The sequence below is a fragment of the Anolis carolinensis genome, unplaced genomic scaffold (assembly GCF_035594765.1).
Source record: "Anolis carolinensis isolate JA03-04 unplaced genomic scaffold, rAnoCar3.1.pri scaffold_13, whole genome shotgun sequence".
In the NCBI taxonomy this organism is placed as follows: Eukaryota; Metazoa; Chordata; class Lepidosauria; order Squamata; family Dactyloidae; genus Anolis; species Anolis carolinensis.
In genome coordinates this window covers 8,012,106-8,030,327 of record NW_026943824.1, presented here as the reverse complement: position 1 = coordinate 8,030,327, position 18,222 = coordinate 8,012,106, and the positions used below count along the sequence as shown (strand labels likewise).

Below are 18,222 nucleotides of genomic sequence, written 5' to 3'. Positions count from 1 at the left end.
ACACACACTCCCCAGCAGAGGCCTGCTGGGCTTTGTAGACCCCTCCATTTAATGTATTGTCCAAGGCTTTCACACCCAAAATCACTTGAGTGTTGTGTGGTTTCTGGGCTGTATGGCCCCTGTCTTAGCAGCATTTTTTCCCTGATGTTTTGCCTACAGATATCTCTGAGGAGCCCCGGTGGCGAAGTGCGTTAAAGTGCTGAGCTGGAGACCGAAAGGTCCCAGGTTCAAACCCCAGGAGCGGCGTGAGAGGCTGTTAGCTCCAGCTTCTGCCAACCTAGCAGTTCAAAAACATGCCAATGTGAGTAGATCAATAGGTACCGCTCCGGCAGGAAGGTAACGGCACTCCATGCAGTCATCCCTGCCACATGACCTTGGAGGTGTCTACAGACAACGCCGGCTCTTCAGCTTAGAAATGGAGATGAGCACCAACCCCCAGAGTCAGACATGAATGGACTTAACGTCAGGGGAAACCTTTACCTTACTATCTCTTAGGGGTAGATATTTCCTAGGGACCCCCCTCCAGCAATGTCCTACATTCCTGGTTGGGAGCCACTCTATTTCCTGGCTGGATTTACACCAAAGCAGGCCACTGTGTAACAGCGTTCCATGCAGTTATGCTGGCCACATGTCTACGGACAATGCCAGCTCTTCAGCTTAGAAATGGAGATGAGCACCAACCCCCAGATTCGGACACAACTGGACTTAACGTCAGGGGAAACCTTTACCTTTACTCTAGGCCACTGCAGGGTTCAGGCAGGAGAGGGTCTATGCAAGCCCTTACTTGGATGGGAGACCACATACACATACACACACACACACCCCACAAAAAAGGAGGAACCCACTCCTAAGACCTCCAGGTTAGGCCAGGCAGGAGTGCTTTGCCACTCTGAGGAATGTTTAGCCATACAGGATCTTTATGAGAGGAAATCAGGATATAAAAATGATGCCACCTGGAGGGGCCTGGATGACCATGCCTTTGGGACCCTGCTTCTCTGAAGCCCCCTCCTTCCCCAACTTCTGGGCCAAAGGGGACCCCCCCCAGACCTAGCAGCGGAGGGACCCCCTTGAGCCCCCTCCCAGGCCCTCAGCAGAGATGGGAGGAGGGAGGGCTGCCTCTATCTGGGCTCTGCAGGAAGGAGGAGAGCAGGGCGGAGGCACCCAGGAGGGGTGGGAGGGAGGGTCCGCCTGGGCCAGACTGATAAGTCTCACAGGCCAGGTTGCCAAGGAGGGGGGGATAGAATCCTAGAATCCTGCCACACAGGAAGACACAAAGCCCTTTGGACGAGTGGCCATCTGCCAGACTCCCCTTTTGGACAGTCCTCCCTAATGTCTAGCTGGAATCTCTCTCTCTGCCACTTGAATCCATGGCTCCTTTGGGCCCGTGTCTGGAGAGGCAGGAAACAGGCCTTGCCCATTCCTCCTCCTCCACGGGATCCTCTTTCCATATTCACATCTGGTTCCCATGCCCTCTCCTCTCAGCCTCCTTTTCTCCATGCCAAACAACACAATTTAAAAGAGATATTGACTAACTGCACCGTGTCCAGAGGAGGGCAACTAAAACGATTAAAGGTCTGGAGACCATGAATTCCTCTGAGGGGTGGTTTAAAGAGTTGGGTCTGTTTAGCCTTCAAAAGAGAAGGTTGAAAGGAGACATAATAGCCATGTTTAAATATTTGAAAGGATGTCATAAGGAAGAGGGAGTAATCTTGTTTTCTGCTGCCCTTGAGAACTAGGACTTGGAGCAATGGGTTCAAATTACAGGAAAGGATATTCTCTGCCTGTGGAGTTCAGTGCGGGGTCCTTATTAGGAGGCTTTTAAACAGAGGCTGGATGGCTATCTGTTGGGGTTGCTTTGACTGTGCTTTTCCTACATGGAAGAAGGAGTGTGTGGTTTCTTCCAACTCTAGGAGTCTAGAACAGCTATAAACCATCCCCAGGGAAGAGCGTTGAGACGAGGGGCAGCCCAAGCGGAGGAGGCACTGCAGCTCCCATTGTCCCCTCTTGAATGGGAGGGGCACTTCTATGCATTTCTCTGCATGAGAATCTGCAATTAGCTGCTTTCCACTGCATTTTTCTCATTTAGGAGTCTCTGGAAAATGCAGAGAAGGTGGACTGTGCTTGTTTTCAGCTGGGTCCAAATGACAAGGAAAGGGGCTCAAAGTCAGGGGGAAGTTATTTGATTCTCCGTCTTTGGGGGAGAGGGTCTTTAAGCAGAAGCTGGACCTTAAACAGGGTTGGACTGGATGGCCTCAAAGTGCCCCCCCCCCACACAAGGCAAGGCGCTTAGGTCTCCCTTTGGCCTGAGTAGAGCTGCGGCCACAGCCCACTCTTGGCAGGCAGCCCTTGGACCCACTGGACACAGCCATTTAGGATGCTGTTTGGTTGGCTGGCTGCTCCCCCTCCCAGGCCCTCCTTCACCCCCCCCCCCGCCCCACAGAATCCCATGTTTCCCCATTTCTCCCTTCTTTTGGCCTCTTAGCAGAGAAGGGGCTCCCTGCTATCACTCGTGGCTGGAGGCCCTCCTTATCTGCTGCTCCCTCCCCACCACCTGCAGCCAGGGCAAGCCCCTGATAAGGGAGGGAGGGAGGCAGGAAGAGGCCCGGCCCAGATCAGGCCAGTTTCCCTCCTCCCACAAGGCCGCTTCAGGGGTCCCACCTGCAGCCCAGTTTTCCATGCACCTCCCTTTCCTTAGAGACTGAGGCACCCCTTTTTTTTGGGGGGGGGTGCCTATTCAATTTCCTCTCCTCCCCTTAAAACCTTCAGCCAAACGACGCTCCTCTCCACAAAGAAACCCCCTTGGACCCAGGGTATCACCTTTCTTTGATGCTGGGACGGGGGACAACACGGTGCTTGGAAAGAACAAGTGCAACCTCTTTATTATTGACCACAATCAGAGAGCCACCTGGTGCATCTTCTGCCCACAGAGCTCCTTCTAATTGGAAGGGAAATGGGCACAATGCCTGGCCCTGGGGTCAGAGGGATCCAAAAGCTCCCCTTCTCTCTCATCCTCTCCAAAGGAAAGTTCTCACCTCCCTGGGACATCTATAGCAAGAGAGACATGGCCTCTATGGCCCACTAGAAGCCATAAGCAAAATATCACACAAGACAATGTGGAATTAAGAGTAGCTCGGCTCAGTAAATGGGGCAGAGCTGCTGCTCTTTGATTGTGGCCTTTTGGCTTTGTCTTGCAATGGGCACACAATGTCCACAGGATTTCAGACAGAGTTCTGACAAACGACCACCCCAGTTCACAAGCCCCATCCATCTCCCTTAGCCCTGTTTGTCGAGCGCCATTTAGAGAACAAAAGGGACCAGCAGTCTCCTGCACATCTTTATTCAGAAGTCCGTCTGCCAGATACACGGGAGGGAGTCATACCCCTCGCCCATGTGCTTAGGATTGTAGCCACAGTGAAGGCTAGTACAGTACTGGAGACTGAAGGAGGAGGAAAGAAGACGGTGGTGGCCTTGCAGTCCCTGCGCTCAGAGAAGCGTGTGCTCAGCCCTCTCTGCCCAAAGGAGGACCAGGGGCCCTGCCTGGTGGGGGCCATTGCCGCCTCCTGGGATGGAAGTGGAGTCCCCCTCCCCAGAGACAGATGCATATGTTACAATGCCTTCAAGGCAGCAGCCTCACCGCTATAAATATGCGTGGCATGGCATGCAGGAGGAGGGGCAGAGGAAGCCTTGGGGGAGGGGGTCTGGGGAAAGGCCCTTTCTGGCCAAGAACCCCCAGGACGCACTTGCATAATAAGGTCTGGGCTCAAAGGCACCGACACACGCTCTGCCGTGGCTTCTTCAAAAGGGGAGTGTGGCAATAACAAGAGCGCTGGGGCTCCTAGTTGACCCAGGAAGGCCTGACTTGGGTTCTCACTCCTTTTTCTGTCTTGGAAAGTGGCAAACAAGCCTGCCTTTCATGCTCTTTGCCACCAATCCTGGAGCACCCTATGATCTGTGTGATTCTCTCAAAATCTAGGTAGGGTGAGGAGTAAAGGAAAGGGGGGGGGGGGAGTGAGACAGTTCCTAATTATTTGTCAAATCTGCTCTGACAGGATGGAGAGCAATTAACTTCATCAGGAATCTTAGAGGTGCTGTGGCCAGCCCACTCTTGTTCCTTGCAGCCCTGCCAGATGTGCCGCCCACTTCCCCCAGATAAGGGGAGGCCTGCATGGGGCAGGGAGCAGGTGGCCATTCTCCTGCCCTTGGAGCATGCAATGGTAAGATAGTCTGGCTATGGCAAAGAGAGGAGCCCGGCTGTCCCTCCAGACAGCGACTGGTGACCCCTTCCCCAATATAAAAGCTCCCCGGATGCAACCCTTTGCTGCCTCCCCAACTGGGCTGTCCCAGGCCCTGTCTTCTTTCTCTGGCTCTTTCGTGTCGCAGAAGGAAGGAAAACGTGCATTTTTCTGCCTGTGTTTACGTACAAAGGAGCTGCGAGAGCAGAAACAAAAAACAAGAGTAGTGTTGGTAAGAAACGCTTAAAAAAGAGAAAGAGATCAAAACGACCATGGCATGTCCCTTGGAGGTATAGATCCAGGCGCCCCGCCAGTGGTGCAACTTGTGCCTCTATGGCCAGAGTCCAGCAGCAGAGTCTGTCGGAAGGCACTTGATGTCTCCTCTCTTCCAAGGGTCCAGAACCCTGCTAGCTTCATCCCAAAGCCAAGAGCAGCCGGTCCCCACCTCCCAAAGGGGAGCAGAATGCAGCCCCCCAGGAGTGCTGCCCTTGTGCCCTACAGACGGAGCCCTGGACACCCCTCCTCTGGGCATCAGACACTCCTGGAGCTGTTCAGTTTGGTCAGTTCGTTGGCCTCCTCCTCCTCCTCGGGGGGCCCATCGTTGTCCCCCTCCTGGCATCCACTGCCACCCTTCTCCTCATCACCACCCTTGCCAAGCCAGGGCCGGCCATCGGGCTTCACTGGCTCCTTGGGGTGGCCCTTCCGGAGGCCCGTCGGCCCCTCCCTGCCCTCCACCGCATGGAGTGCCCTGTCTGCATTCGGCACTGAGGGCACTAGGCCAGAGAGCTCGTCAGTGGGGGAGCGCCCGATGCTGCCATCCACTTGCACTCGGATATCTGGGGAGATGGAGAGCTGGTGGTGGGGGACCACCCCATTGTCCATGCACTTGGGGAAGAGGTAGGTCTTCATCTGCCCCTTGCCCTTGACGTTGACCGTCCCCCGGTAGTCGAAATCATAGCCCATTTTGTGGAGGATGCGGTAGCTCTCCTCGCTGACCTGGATGCGGCACTCCACCCCCGTGGTGTCCATGCGGCTGGCAATGTTGACCGTGTCACCCCAGATGTCATAGAGCAGCTTGGTGGTGCCAATGACGCCAGCCGTCAGGGGCCCGTGATTGAAGCCCACACGCAGCTTGAAGTTGAACCAAAGCATGTTGCTGTTGAAGTCGTCCACCACCCGCATCATCTCCCTGGCGAACTCAAAGAGGGTCTGCAGGTGGGCCTGGGGCCCGCGCGCGTCCTGGCCTTGAGGTGCATTCAGCCCCGAGGCAGCCATGTAGGTGGCCCCAATAGTCTTGATCTTCTCCACACTGGCAAACTCCTCCCGGCTCAACAGCTCATCGAAATCCCCAATCAGCTCGTTCAGGACACGGTAGCACTCCTTGCCGCCTTCATAGTTCTCCTCGTAGAACTCCCCAAAGTTGACGATGCTGGCGAAGATCACGCCCCCACTGTCGTGGTTCTTGGAGTAGCTCTGTGAGACCTTCAGCTGTTCCGCTACATGGTATGGGATGATGTTGCGCAGGAGCCAGTCGGCCTGGTCCCGCATGCTCTGAATCTTGGTGCGGTGCAGGTCAGCCTCTACGTCGCCATGGTAATGCAGCCGGTAGCTGATCTCGAACTCCCGATTCAGGAACCAGACCAGGAGGAGTAGGAGGAAGAGCCCCAGGATAACTTCCTGCCCGATCAGGTCAGCCGGCCTCCGCAGAGGACCCTCCTCAGATGACCTGTTGCAGGCGCCCTGTGCAGCACTGCAGGGAGAGGGGAACCAATAAAATGTAATTTCCAAAAAGCTCCTTCTCAGGCTCCCCATACAACACAAATACAATATAAGCTCTCCCTTCTAAAACTAAATAATGTTGAAAGCGGTTACTGTAATACACAAAAGCCTTCTGAAGAGTGGACACAACAAGGGCAGCTGCAAGGTGTTCACACTTACCCAAAGTCCTGGGTCGAGTTAAAGGCTGTCATGGAGCTGTAAGAGAAATAATAAGGTCCACAGCAAGAAGAGCCACCTTCCAAGGAGCTCTTGGATGGGTGAAGGGTCACCTGCCTCCTCCCCGGACAATGCGCAAATGATCCTGGCCCCAGGGCTCACCTGCCCGGACACAGAGGCACGTAGAGCAAGACCAGCAGGACTACGCCCACCAGAGTGGCCAGTGAGGACCGCATCCAGGAGCTGAGCTGGCAGAAGTTGCAGTACTGGACGATAGTGATGAGGATCGCAGAAGACATAAACATGGTGGTCTGCGGCAAGCAGAGATAAGACATTGAGCCACAAGAGCGCAGAACAGCTTCTAACCGCATGGTTCACACAACCAACCACCACTTGGCAACAGCAGGACTTCCAGCCTAGCTATCTCCCCAAAGCTTCCTGCTCCCCCACTATTAGGATATACAGGGGAAGGCCTTCTCTTAGTTCTGTCACCATCACAGAAAAAAGGCCTCCTCCTCAGTGGCTGCTCCCAAAAAAAGCTAGGATGGCACCTCTCTGCTCTCCTCTCCCTAAAAGGCATTTTTTTTGTTTAACTGATCCTTTAATGTATAGGAAGGTACAGGGATTCCCAGCAGGCAGGTGACTCACACCTGCCGAGTTCTCAGGACAGTGAGGGACCTTTGAGTATGTTTCCTGGCTCTGGCTCCGCTCTGTCCAGTGAATGGTAGCCCTCTGCTGCCTCCTTCTGGCCACAAAGGGAGTTCATGAGGCCAGGCAGGAGATGGGTAACAACAGGTTACCCCTTGGCTGCCTTGCAAGGGCTGCCATCTCCTCCTCCTCCTCGTGGCAGAGACATGCCCCATAAGGGTCCAACCCAAAAAGCAAAAGAATTGACTCACGTAGATGTCGGTTTCAAATTCAGAGGTGAAGTGTGAGAAGACAGCAAGAGCTGGGAGTGAGATCAAAATGGCGCCAACAAAGTGTCGCGGCAGCCAGCCGGCGATCGCCTCCATCAGCCGTTTGGTACAGGCCATGACATCCTCCAGGGAGAAGGCCATTCTGGAAGGGAGGCACACAAGACACGCCCAGAGGAGGCTTTCCCAACAGAACCAGCCTCAGCTGCAATAGAACAACAGTGCAAAAGGTACGCTTATCTGAACCCCCCTCCCACTGCTTCCATAAGAAAAAGCTGACCCCTGCGGCCTTTCAAGAGGCTGCCTTCTCTGGTAATATAGAGACTGAGGGTACCTTCGAAGGACCCTGCCTTCCCCTTCTGCCAACCCCAAACATGAAGCAAAAGGGTGCCCAAAGTAGAAGGCCTTCCTATTTATAGTGACTTCCTTGGTTCTGCTGGGGCGCCACAGATGCTCCACAAACTGAGAGCATGATTCCCAGGGAAAGAGGAGTTGGAAAGGCTTGCACCCTTCTCATCAAGGTGTGGTTTCCTAAAGCAAGCCAATAAAGGCCAGGAGCTGCTCCAGGGAAAAAGGAAGAAGCCCACTTTCCCTGACACCCTGCGCGCCTTCTCCTCCTTTCGCATACCTGATGGAGACGACAAGGGACAGCACCTCAAGCAAGAGGGCTACCACGGCCACAACCACGGCTGCAGGTAGCGGAGGGGAGCCGGTCAATCCGTGTTTCAGGAAGCAGGCCGTTGAAAGGATCAGGAAGACAGTGGCAGAGAGGAACACGTCCAGGAGGGAGCTGAAGGTGGCGCTGGCAAAGGTCTTCACGGGGACGTTCTTCATCACCTGTTTGGGAGGGAGAGGGACACATGATGTTGGTTACCAGTGCCCCTCCCCCTTTGGAGGCACACAAGTTGAATAAAGAAGACACACCTCTTCCTGGTAGCTGCTTCTGTAGGTCATCTCCAATTCCTGGTCGAGGAAGTTCAGGCTCAGCTTGTTGATGGGCGGTTTAAAAAAATAGTCTTTCATCAAGCTAAGAGGAAAAAGGAGAGTGAACAGTTTCAAAGGGATTGGCATCATTACAGTTCTCTCTTGAAGAAACAACTCCTTCCTCCCAGGTCATCTATGACTTGCTCCTGCTGCTGCTCTTTATGGGTCTGACCTTTGGAAGTGGGAAGGTTTTCTTGCTGTTTGGGATCTGGACCCTCCGTTCCATCCTTCAGGCCAGAAGGGAAGGGAAGGGGGTATATTGATTACTCCCAAGCCCAGGGAAAAGTGGAGCCAAATTATTTTGTGATATGCAAGTCATTATTTAGAAAATTGTAATTCTGTTTATGCTGAGATGGTGGAGAGGATCAGATAGCAAATGGGGGGAGAGGCGGATGATTTGTGCAACCCACACTTCTGATGGGTGGTGGTCCAGTGCACAAATCTGGAACCAGAAGCGGCACATCATCAATTTTAATTTTGATTTTGTTTGTTCCCCTAGCATTTTAAGAGCAATTGGGAGCTTGGGCAGCTGAACTCATATTCTGAAAAGACTATAGATGGAGAGCACACAAACAAGCCCCCTTCCAAGAGAAATGAAGAAGTCGCTTCTAGTTTTCCAAAGATTGTTTGACTAATTGGCAACAAAGTGGGAGTCCGTTGTTCCAGAGGAGACTTGTGCCACCTAGAGGCCTCTAGAGGAGTAAACAACAACAACAACAACTTTATTTGTAGACCGTTCTATGTTCCCAAAGGGACTCAGGGCGGTTTCCAACATATATGGCAAACATTCAATGCCAATGAGAAGACATATAAACAAATTAAATCAAAACAGATCAAGCAATATAAGCAGCCTAATTTTAAACTGAATGATACACAAAATTAGCCAAAGATAAAACTTAAGATAACCCAAACAAACATAAATCATCACAGGGTAAAACATCTAAAACTAACAGCTAAAACCTTATAGAGCAAAGGGATGGTTTCCGACAACCAACAGGCTAAAATCAAATCCATTATCTAGACAAGATTTAACATATCTAGGAAATTTGGGTAAAAGTAAAAGGGTCATAAAAACAGCCTGTAGGGGCTGCATTTTGTTTCAGGATTCTTCACCCCGCCCCCTCTCTAGTTAGCAAATCCAGTGAGATTCCCTTCCCTCCTCGGCCTCCTCCTCCTGCTCACCTGTCCTCTTTAATCACATCCACAAAGTGGGCATCAGTCTTCTCCCGGATGTTCTTGAAGCGCAAGGGCAGCAGGGGCGAGTTGTCCAGGCTCCCACCCATCCACCTGCCCTTCTCCTGCAGCATCTCATACAGCGAGGTCTGGCTGTTGCTCAGCTTCTCCTCCGGAGGAGGACTCAGCAAGCCGTTCAGGGATTTAGGGCTGCACCCGCCAGGGCCCTGATCCGGAGGAAAGGAAGAGCAGAGGCACACAGAGGGAACAGCATTATGCACTTTTGCCCTCAGGAACATATTTCAGTCAAGAAAAACCTCAATATTTCTTAAGAAAGAAAAAGCTAGCATGGGCAAACATTAAAAAACCAAACTTCAGAACTGATAAATGCTTACATGATTTCCTGTTAAACACTCATATGAATTGTGGGAGAGAAAAAAAAAACCAAGAAATATTTCTTATTTTATACTATTTATTGTTTCATGTTTATTTACGTATATACAGTAGAGTCTCACTTATCCAACATAAACGGGCCAGCAGAACGTTGGATAAGCGAATATGTTGGATAATAAGGAGAGATTAAGGAAAAGCCTATTAAACATCAAATTAGGTTATGATTTTACAAATTAAACACCAAAACATCATGTTAGACAACAAATTTGACAGAAAAAGTAGTTCAATACACAGTAATGCTATGTAGTAATTACTGTATTTACGAATTTAGCACCAAAATATCACGATGTATTGAAAACATTGACTACAAAAATGTGTCGGAAAATCCAGAACATTGGATAAGCGAGTGTTGGATAAGTGAGACTCTACTGTACTTCTACTTTGAGCCACAACATGACTGTGGCAGAATTGTCAGAAAGCGACACGTGCTGAAATGCAGTCACCTTTGCACCGTGCTTATGTTCATCCTGGCCTCCATTTTGGACAGCGCCTTCTTCTGCACTCGCAGCACAGGAGGGGGGCAATGCGATGCTGCAGGAAGGGCACGTCTGAAACCAGAAAAGAAGATCATCAATTCCCATAAACTGATCTACTGTCACTGCGAGTGTTAGTTTGTTCTAACATTGCGCCTTCCTGAGGCTGGTCCTATTTGTTTCCTTTTCCTCTCTAAAATATAAAGCTACAGAATTAAAATAACAGGAGCATAAAGGGAAGCATGTGAAAAAAATCATGGCCATTTCCTGGGAAATTTTCCCAGGCTAACCCCAAAATAGCATGACCTGCGTCTCTCTGCATTTCGGTTGGAATCTTGGGGGACGGGGACGACGACAACTTTTGAAAAATATATAATTAAAGTCTGGGCTGTAACAGAAAGAGAGAGCAGAAAATAAACAAGGAATATAGAGAATGTATAAACAGTGAGCAGGAAGTTGCCATCCACAGGCAAGGCTTGTTTTTGGCATTCAGTAATAGGAAGGGGGGAATGAGGTTCTCGTCCTCTGACCACAGAAACCAGTTTCCAAACAGGAAGGCCCCTTAAAGGTTAGCAAAAGGAATTCCCAGTACACTGTCCCTCTTCTGTCTGCATTTATAGCTCTCCTTCCATCCCATCAGGGACCAGCAATGAGACCAAGGGCCCAACCACTGTCAGTAGAAGACTCTACTTTATAAGGAAAGGGCTAGGGCTGGAGAGAGGCCTGAAGCCACAGCCAGTGACTTCTGCCCTCACAGCAAGGTTCAGAAGTACCTGGAAGGAGACCCTGAACTAGGCCAAAGCTTTTGGCATAACTGCATGGATAGCTGTTACCTTCCCACCGGATTAGTACCTATTGATCTACTCACATTTGCATGTTTTTGAACTGCTAGGTTGGCAAAAGCTGGGATTAACAGCGGGAGCTCACCCCACTCCACAAATTTGAACTGCTAACCTTTCGGACAGCTAGTACAGCAACTAAGCAGTTTAACCCGATGCGCCACCGCGAGCTCATAGGAGAGGCAACTTCCCTCAAATGAGAACTCCAGGTAAAGTTTCTGAAGCAGCTTCTCCTTTGGCTTTGGCTCAGAACTAAGATTACTGTATGAGGCAAATCTAATGTACCCAAAGTTTGGAGAGGACATTCAGCCAAAAAAACTTGAGCATTAGATTTGAGTAAATATGGCACATCAAAAAGTCTAGTTTATCTCCTGGGGATGCTTTGTAAACCACAGAGGGGGAAGATCCATTTGACAAACCTTGCTTTTCTCTGGTGGCCTGAAGCCCTTTGCCAAATCGCCCACGTTCTCTACAGATGAGGCTCCAGGCATCTTGCTCCTGTCTCCAGCCTCCAGGCCTGGGAGCAGAGCCTGGGAGCAGTTGCAGTGGGGCTCCTTCGCCTTCAAGCCAGAGATCAGGTATGTCTTTAAACCTGAGAGGAAACTACGGTTAATAAAAGCACTCTGGCACCACCCTCCCATTGGCTTGCAGAACCCTTTTCCAAATGTGCAAAATCTGATGCCAAGTAGTCAGTAGGGCGTATGGCCCCTCTTGGAAACAGCCAGGCCCACTTTCCAGCCCAAGACACACTGTAAATAATGATGGTGGGTCAGCTCTCTCACAGGCTAGTTTGCCTCGTCTTCTAATTCAGTAAGAGAAAGCAAAAGGGAATGAGGTAGCAATACTTCATGGTCTTAAATACTGTTGGAGATATCATCCCACCTGATGTTACTGAACTTCACTGGAAGGGTGAAAAGGCACCCCACATCGCAAGGACGAGCACAGAGCCTACGAATACTTCAGGACAAGCACTGGTAGCAAGGCTTTCTCCTTCCACAACACATCCTTGGAAGCCTTCCATTATTCATTCATTTAATGTACATGAATCTTGTCTTTCTCTCCAAATGTATCCCAAGGCAGCTCACATGAATATAAAGCATTTGTATTGAGCAGGGTTGTCAGACACTGACAAGTGAGGACTGCAGCTAATGGCTGCATACAAGTACAAAGCAAGATCTCTCAGAACCACTAAGCCTGAGGTCCTGTGGACCTGAGGTCCTTAACTAGCTGGGGTCTAATTAGTTCATTTCCAAAACAAATGCCTTGTAGTACTCTAAAGACTCACACATTTGAGGGTCTGATCTTGTGTATTCCAATATGCTAACAGTCTTTGAGTACTTCAGTCCCTTGCAAACCTCACAATGCTAAACAAAATCAACAAATGCTATGGGAAGAACCAAAATACCTCCATCTGCACATGTTGCTGAGATATGTGACTTACACTTCCTTTACTGTGATCCGTATGAATGCCAGACCAATTTAGAATCACTCTTAAAATGATGGCTGTGTTTTTTTTAATGTGTCACAGTGTGTCACATGAGCAAATGCATAGTTCCAAATGTCTGTTCATAGGTGTAAATATATAGTCTTTATTTCTGTTACTTCTTCCCTGTTAAACACTAACTTTCCCTCTTGGCAACTGACAAGAAGGTCCTGCAAGTTCAGCCTGAATAATTTCATCTCAAAGACTAAAAACGGAGGTTTAGGTGGGTATTCAGGCATCAAGAATATTATATGCAGAAATACACACAAGAAAGCAACCCCATTAGTCTACTGCAGCAAAAGCAACCAAAGCTCTTGTGCTAAAGATCAGCATAAACCCTCATGGACAGTAGCCCACACAAAACACCTGGTAACACCAGAATCTACGAAAGCTGATTGTTCTGTGCAACTATTCTTCCGTATCACAACATGCTCATTAACACTATATTTATGACCTCACAAAAGCAAATACACTGCTCTTTCAAACATACCTCTTTCAAACAATACAATCAAACACAATAAAGCAGGAAAACTTGTCTGTCTGTCTCTGAATAAACAAGACAGGAGGAGTATAGGAAATGAAATCCAGTTGCGGAAATCTTAAGTGAATGTTTATTTACCACTTAGATAAGAAAGTCAACACTAGGAGTTATTTGAAATGAAAACAATAACTACAGAAAAGGACATAAATGCCCACAGAAGGCAGAGTCAATGCCCTGCTATGGCCAATGTAAAATACTTACTGATGTAAATTGTTCAGATTTAGTTGACTGAACTCAACATCCTTTCTAGCTGCTATTGCTTCCTATGCAGCAGACGTTATTATAAGAGCTTTGCTGTGGAGGTGTGAGGGGACCCAAAAGCCAGGCTGCATGAAAAGTACCAACAACTTGCTCCCCCGCGCTTGGAAACACAGCTCTTCTGGGCATTTTTTCCCCTTAAAGCTTATGAATCACCTGCATCTCGTGAAAGTCTGAACAGTACAGTAAGTCAGATGATGTCATGAGCTATATAGCATACTTGCCAGTTAATTAAAATTCCACATTTGCTTTCCTTATTTTAGAAAAAAAAAAGCTCTTTAAAATGTCAATTCTAAAACCAGAAGGCGCTGCAACTGCCAGGCATGCATCATGAAAAGCATGTCTCCCATCGTTCTTCAGTCGTGAAAAAGAGACTCCCAAGTCTGAGGATCTTAATACACAGACATATAGATATATGATTAGGCTCCACTTGCCCCCCCCCCCCCCCCCCCCGCTACAGCCCTGGGTAAGTATATTGGTTGGTTTGCACCACAAGGGCTTCTCTGTGGCTTGATGGATCTGAAACAATTTGGCACATAGACCCTTCATTATCCAATTTCATACTTCTTCCATTGTAAGATGCAACCTAATTTCAGTACCAACAACCCCAAAAATACATAAGATACATCTGTGATTCTAAGATGCACTCCATTTTCAGATATGTTTATATAGGAAATACTAAACTAAAATTGAATGGAAAAACCCACCCTTTTTGGACCCAGAACTGAGGGAAAGGAATAAAACAATTGCTCTCTCCGAAGAGAGATGTGACGAATTCCAACTTTGTTGGGCTTCAGAAAAGCCCTAAAAACATGGCTGTGTGCCCAGGCTTTTAATCAATAAATGGTGAAGATGACAAGGACTGAACTACAGATAAAGCATGAGGATGAACGGATTTGTTTGAAATTTATATTTTGTAATTTATAATGTGTTTTAATAGTTTTAACTGTTTTATGCACTGTTTTATATTGATTTGTATGGGCATCGAATTGCTGCCATTATTGTAAGCCACCCTGAGTCCCTTCGGGTGAGAAGGGAGGGATATAAATGTGAGAAATAAATAAATAAATAAATAAATAGCTGAAGTGGCCCTCTGTCATGTGATTGGGAAAGAAAGGGAGCAAAGTGGACTGCCTGCTGCTAGGTGACATGAGTATGAGGAGAAGGAAGGGAGGGAGGGAAAGGAAAGAAAGGGCCACAAAGAAAATGTATACCCAGGCAATGCTGGGTATATATGCTAGCATATATACAGGTAGTTCCCAAGTTACAAACAAGAAAGATTCTGTAGGTTTGTTCTTAGGTTGAATTTGTATGTAAGTTGCAACGGGTACACTTTAAGTGTAACTCCAGACAAAGGCTTTGGGTAGCATAGGGGTGAACATATAATTCCGGATCATGCGATTTTAATACTTATATTAGGATGTTTTTAATGCTTTGTTTTAGTGCTTAAATGTTGCATATGCCTATGTTTAATGGTTTCAGTGATTTTAATTTATAGTTATATGTCAGTGTTTAGTTATTATGGTTTTTTATTACATGTATGTTGGCACTGAATTCTTGCCATTAATATGTTGTAGTCCCTCCAGGGGTGAGAAAGGTGGCATATAAATATACTAAATAAATAAATACCCCTGTGGTGTTTGTTTTGCTGTGCCTCTGTTCAGAAGATTCCACTGCCTTTCTGTCCCTTTGATAATTTGATTTTTGGAAAATATGGCTTATGATTTTGGAAAACAAGGATTGGGGATAGCTTCTGTGGATAGCTTCCCTTTTCCCCATGATGATAACTCTTCCACGAGGGATTTCCCTTCCTTCTGAGGAATTCCTCTCATCTTCTGTGGTCTCAGCCCCGTTCTTCACTAGGAGTCATTTGTAAGTGGGATGTTTGTAACTCACAGATGGCCTGCATGTGTATGTATATATGTATGTGCATATGTATCTCAGATGCTCTACCTTTGAGCTGGTCGGCAACCACGCTCTGTCCCACGCGCTCCACCACCCGCCCGTCTTCCATCTCGTAGCGGTCGTCCAGGTACCTGGCGGTGGCCTCCGAGACGTGGACCTTCCCGGCCACCCCCAGCTGCTCCATAAGGTTGGCCAGGTTGACATCGTTGGACCAGACGTCGAACTTGAAGCGACGCATGCCCAGGATGCCACAGAGGACGGTGCCAGTGTGGACGCCCACCCGCATGTTGACGGTCTCTTTCTTCTCCTGGCAGAACTGCTCGATGGCCCGGATCATGCCCAGGCCCATGGTGACGCAGCAGGCGGCGTGGTCAGGACGGGGCTCGGGACAGCCGGCCACACAGTAGTAGCAGTCGCCCAGGGTGCTGATCTTCTCACATTTGGCCTCCTCACAGAGACGGTCGAAGCGACCAAAGAGGTCGTTGAGGAGGCCCACTAAGGCGTGAGCGGACTTGTTGGCGCTCATCTTGGTGAAGCCCACGATGTCGGCAAAGAGGATGCTGACAGGCTCGATCTGCTGCATCTTGAAGGGACGGAAGACGATGGGGCTCTTGGGCAGGGAGGGTTTCTTCTTGCGGCCTTTGGGGCTGGCAGCGGCGGCGGCGGCGGAAGAGGGCCGCTGCTTGGCCGAGGCCTCTCCCCCGCCAGCGTCCTCTTCACCAGGCTTCATGAGGTCGTCGGCAATGACGCGGGGCATGACGGAGTGAATCATGCGCTCCTTGAGGGCCTTCTCCACCTCCAGGTCTTTGCCGTGCATGATGGCCTGGCCCACCTTGAGGAAGGTGCTGCGGGAGCGCACTTCAGACATGACAAAGAGGTGGACCCCAGTGGCGTGGAGGCAGAGGTGCAGCAGGGCCTTGCCCAACACCTCCCCCCAGGGGGCCGGGCGGGAGCAGAAGGACAGCGTCTCAAAGAGCAGCGAATACGCCAGGCCCAGGAGGAGGCTCAGGTAGAGGGGCAGGTGCATGACACCATAGAGCAGCAGCAGCACCGCCACGCATAGCGAGAAGGACCCCACTGGGGAGATGGAAGGCGAGGGCGAGGACCAGGCGGCCTGGCTGGTGTTGGCCCTTGGGGGGCCCTCCAGGACATGCAGCAGAGGGGCCAGCGTCAAGGTGAAGGCCAGCAGTGTCAGCACCAAGGCGGTCGCCCCTGGGCGCCGGGCGTAGGCTCCCGAGAAGGTGAAAGCGAGGCCCGCCAGGCAGGCTAGAGCCAGGAGCAGGAGGAGCAGGCCTGGCAGAAGGGTCAGCAGGGAGGCGCCGGGCCCCGGGAGGAGGGCCACAGCCAGGCCCAGCCCACGCGCCCCCCACAGCAACCCCGCCAGGCCCAGGTAAGCCAGCCCTCCTCGGAAGCGCCGCCTCGTCTGGGGGAAGCACCGCTCCAGGCAGGCCTCCTCCAAGTTGCCAGAGTCGAACTGCGGGCTCCACCAGCGGCGCGAGGCCCGCTCGAAGAGCTGAGGCAGATGGCGCGCTCTCCTGTGGGAGCCCAGGCCCAGGCCCAAGCCTAGGCCGAAGCCCCCTCCTCCGCCAACGCCTCCTCCTTTGCCCTTCCTCCGGGCCTTGCCTCCGCCTCCTCCTTTGGGGATGCGCACCGCCACGGAGCTGCTCTGCCCGCGCGCGTCGCAGCTGACCTCCGTGGCCCGCGGCGGGGACGACGACGACGACGACGACGCCATGGCTGCCCCTCAGAGAAGGCCTGGGCTCCGCGGAGGCCTAGCGGGGCCCCGACGCATGGCTCCCCGCCAGGGACGCGCCTCTGCCGCCTCCTCCTCCTGCTCTTCCTCCTCCTCCGCCCCGACGGCCCGCCGGCAGCCTCGCCCTCGCCATCCGTGGAAGGGAAGAAGGCAGGCCCGCGCCGCCGTCGAGTGTTGCTGCTGTCACTGAGGCGCGCGGGGGCTGTTTCGCGCAGGCGCAGTGGGCCCCTCGGAGGAAAGAAGGAAGGCGAGGCACCAAGAGGGGGCCTCCTTCCCTCAGGAGAACGGGGCGACACGCGCGCATGCGCATATAGCTCCAGCGAGCAGGGGTGCCTGTAGGCATCGGCGAACTTGGGCCCTCCCTTCAGGTGTTTTGGACTTCAAGTCCCACAATGCCTCACAGCCTCAGGCCCCTTCTTTTTCTCGAAGCGGCTGAGGGGGAAAAGGACGGGGCCTGAGGCTGTGGGGAATTGTGGGAGTTGAAGTCCAAAATACCTGAAGGGAGGGCCCGAGTTCGCCCATGCCTGAGCTAGTGCGCATGCTCGCTACCTTCCCACCCCTCCTCGGGCTTTTCCCGCCCTTTCCCCCCTTCCCTCACAAAGCGCCTCGTTTATCTGCTTCTCTGTTCATCTCTAGCCCTTCAGTGCCGTCTTCGGACAAGAAAACCCTTTCAGACCAGCGTTACAAATCGCAGAGCAAACCGTTTTCTTAATCTTAATCTCAAGACTTTACATTTCCACAGAGTTGTCTTTGAAGGCGAAGAAAGCCTCTTTGTGCCCAGGCCCTTGAAGGACTTGAAAGCCCTGAATGGTGTGCCTCATAAATGCTGCTCCGATACCGACCTTCCTTGAAGGCAGTGATGAGATTTACACAAGCAAACGGCCTCTTTAAAAAGCAAAAGATAGCAAAAGCCCAGAGGAGTCTTTCTGAGAGGCCTGAAGCCTCATTTCTCTGTCTCCATTCTTGGCGTCTTTGGCTTCAAAGCAAAGCTGGACCTAGACTTTTACTCGACTGCCTTCTGAAATAAAACACTTGGCCCATTCAGCTGAAAATTACCCTCAGGAACAGACACACTCCTTTCTTCAGAAATGGGCCCATGGATGTGAGAAGGGGGCTGGCAAAAGCCTGTCAGGACGATAGGAACCTGGCAACCATTTTGATGGAGAAGGTACCCCCCCCCCCCCAAGAGTATACAGGCCACATCCTACTTATCAAGGGCTTTCATGGCCGGAATCACTGGGTTGCTGTCTTTCGGACTATATGTTCCAGAAGCCTATTT

General features: G+C 50.8%; 1 protein-coding gene across 1 annotated transcript; it reads right to left on the bottom strand.

Moving 5' to 3' along the window:
* Positions 1-3,321: 3,321 nt before the first annotated feature.
* Positions 3,322-17,132, bottom strand: adcy9 (adenylate cyclase 9). Its single transcript, XM_008123237.3, has 10 exons — positions 15,239-17,132; positions 11,423-11,595; positions 10,135-10,239; positions 9,248-9,465; positions 8,006-8,108; positions 7,710-7,918; positions 7,067-7,226; positions 6,330-6,478; positions 6,171-6,206; positions 3,322-5,982 (listed from the first exon to the last, which is right to left on the bottom strand). The coding sequence occupies exons 1-10, from the start codon at positions 16,923-16,925 to the stop codon at positions 4,764-4,766; spliced, it is 4,059 nt and encodes a 1,352-aa protein (XP_008121444.2). The 5' UTR covers positions 16,926-17,132; the 3' UTR covers positions 3,322-4,763.
* Between the last annotated feature and the right edge of the window lie 1,090 nt (positions 17,133-18,222).

Bases quoted from the DNA above. Each gene is read 5' to 3' on its own strand.
- adcy9 (XM_008123237.3), bottom strand. From the start codon at position 16,925: ATGGCGTCGTCGTCGTCGTCGTCGTCCCCGCCGCGGGCCACGGAGGTC. The intron at 11,596-15,238 runs GTAGAGCATCTG...GTTTCCTCTCAG, and splicing joins GGTTGCCGACCAGCTCAAAG to GTTTAAAGACATACCTGATC. The intron at 10,240-11,422 runs GTTTGTCAAATG...TTCTGGTTTCAG, and splicing joins GGCCACCAGAGAAAAGCAAG to ACGTGCCCTTCCTGCAGCAT.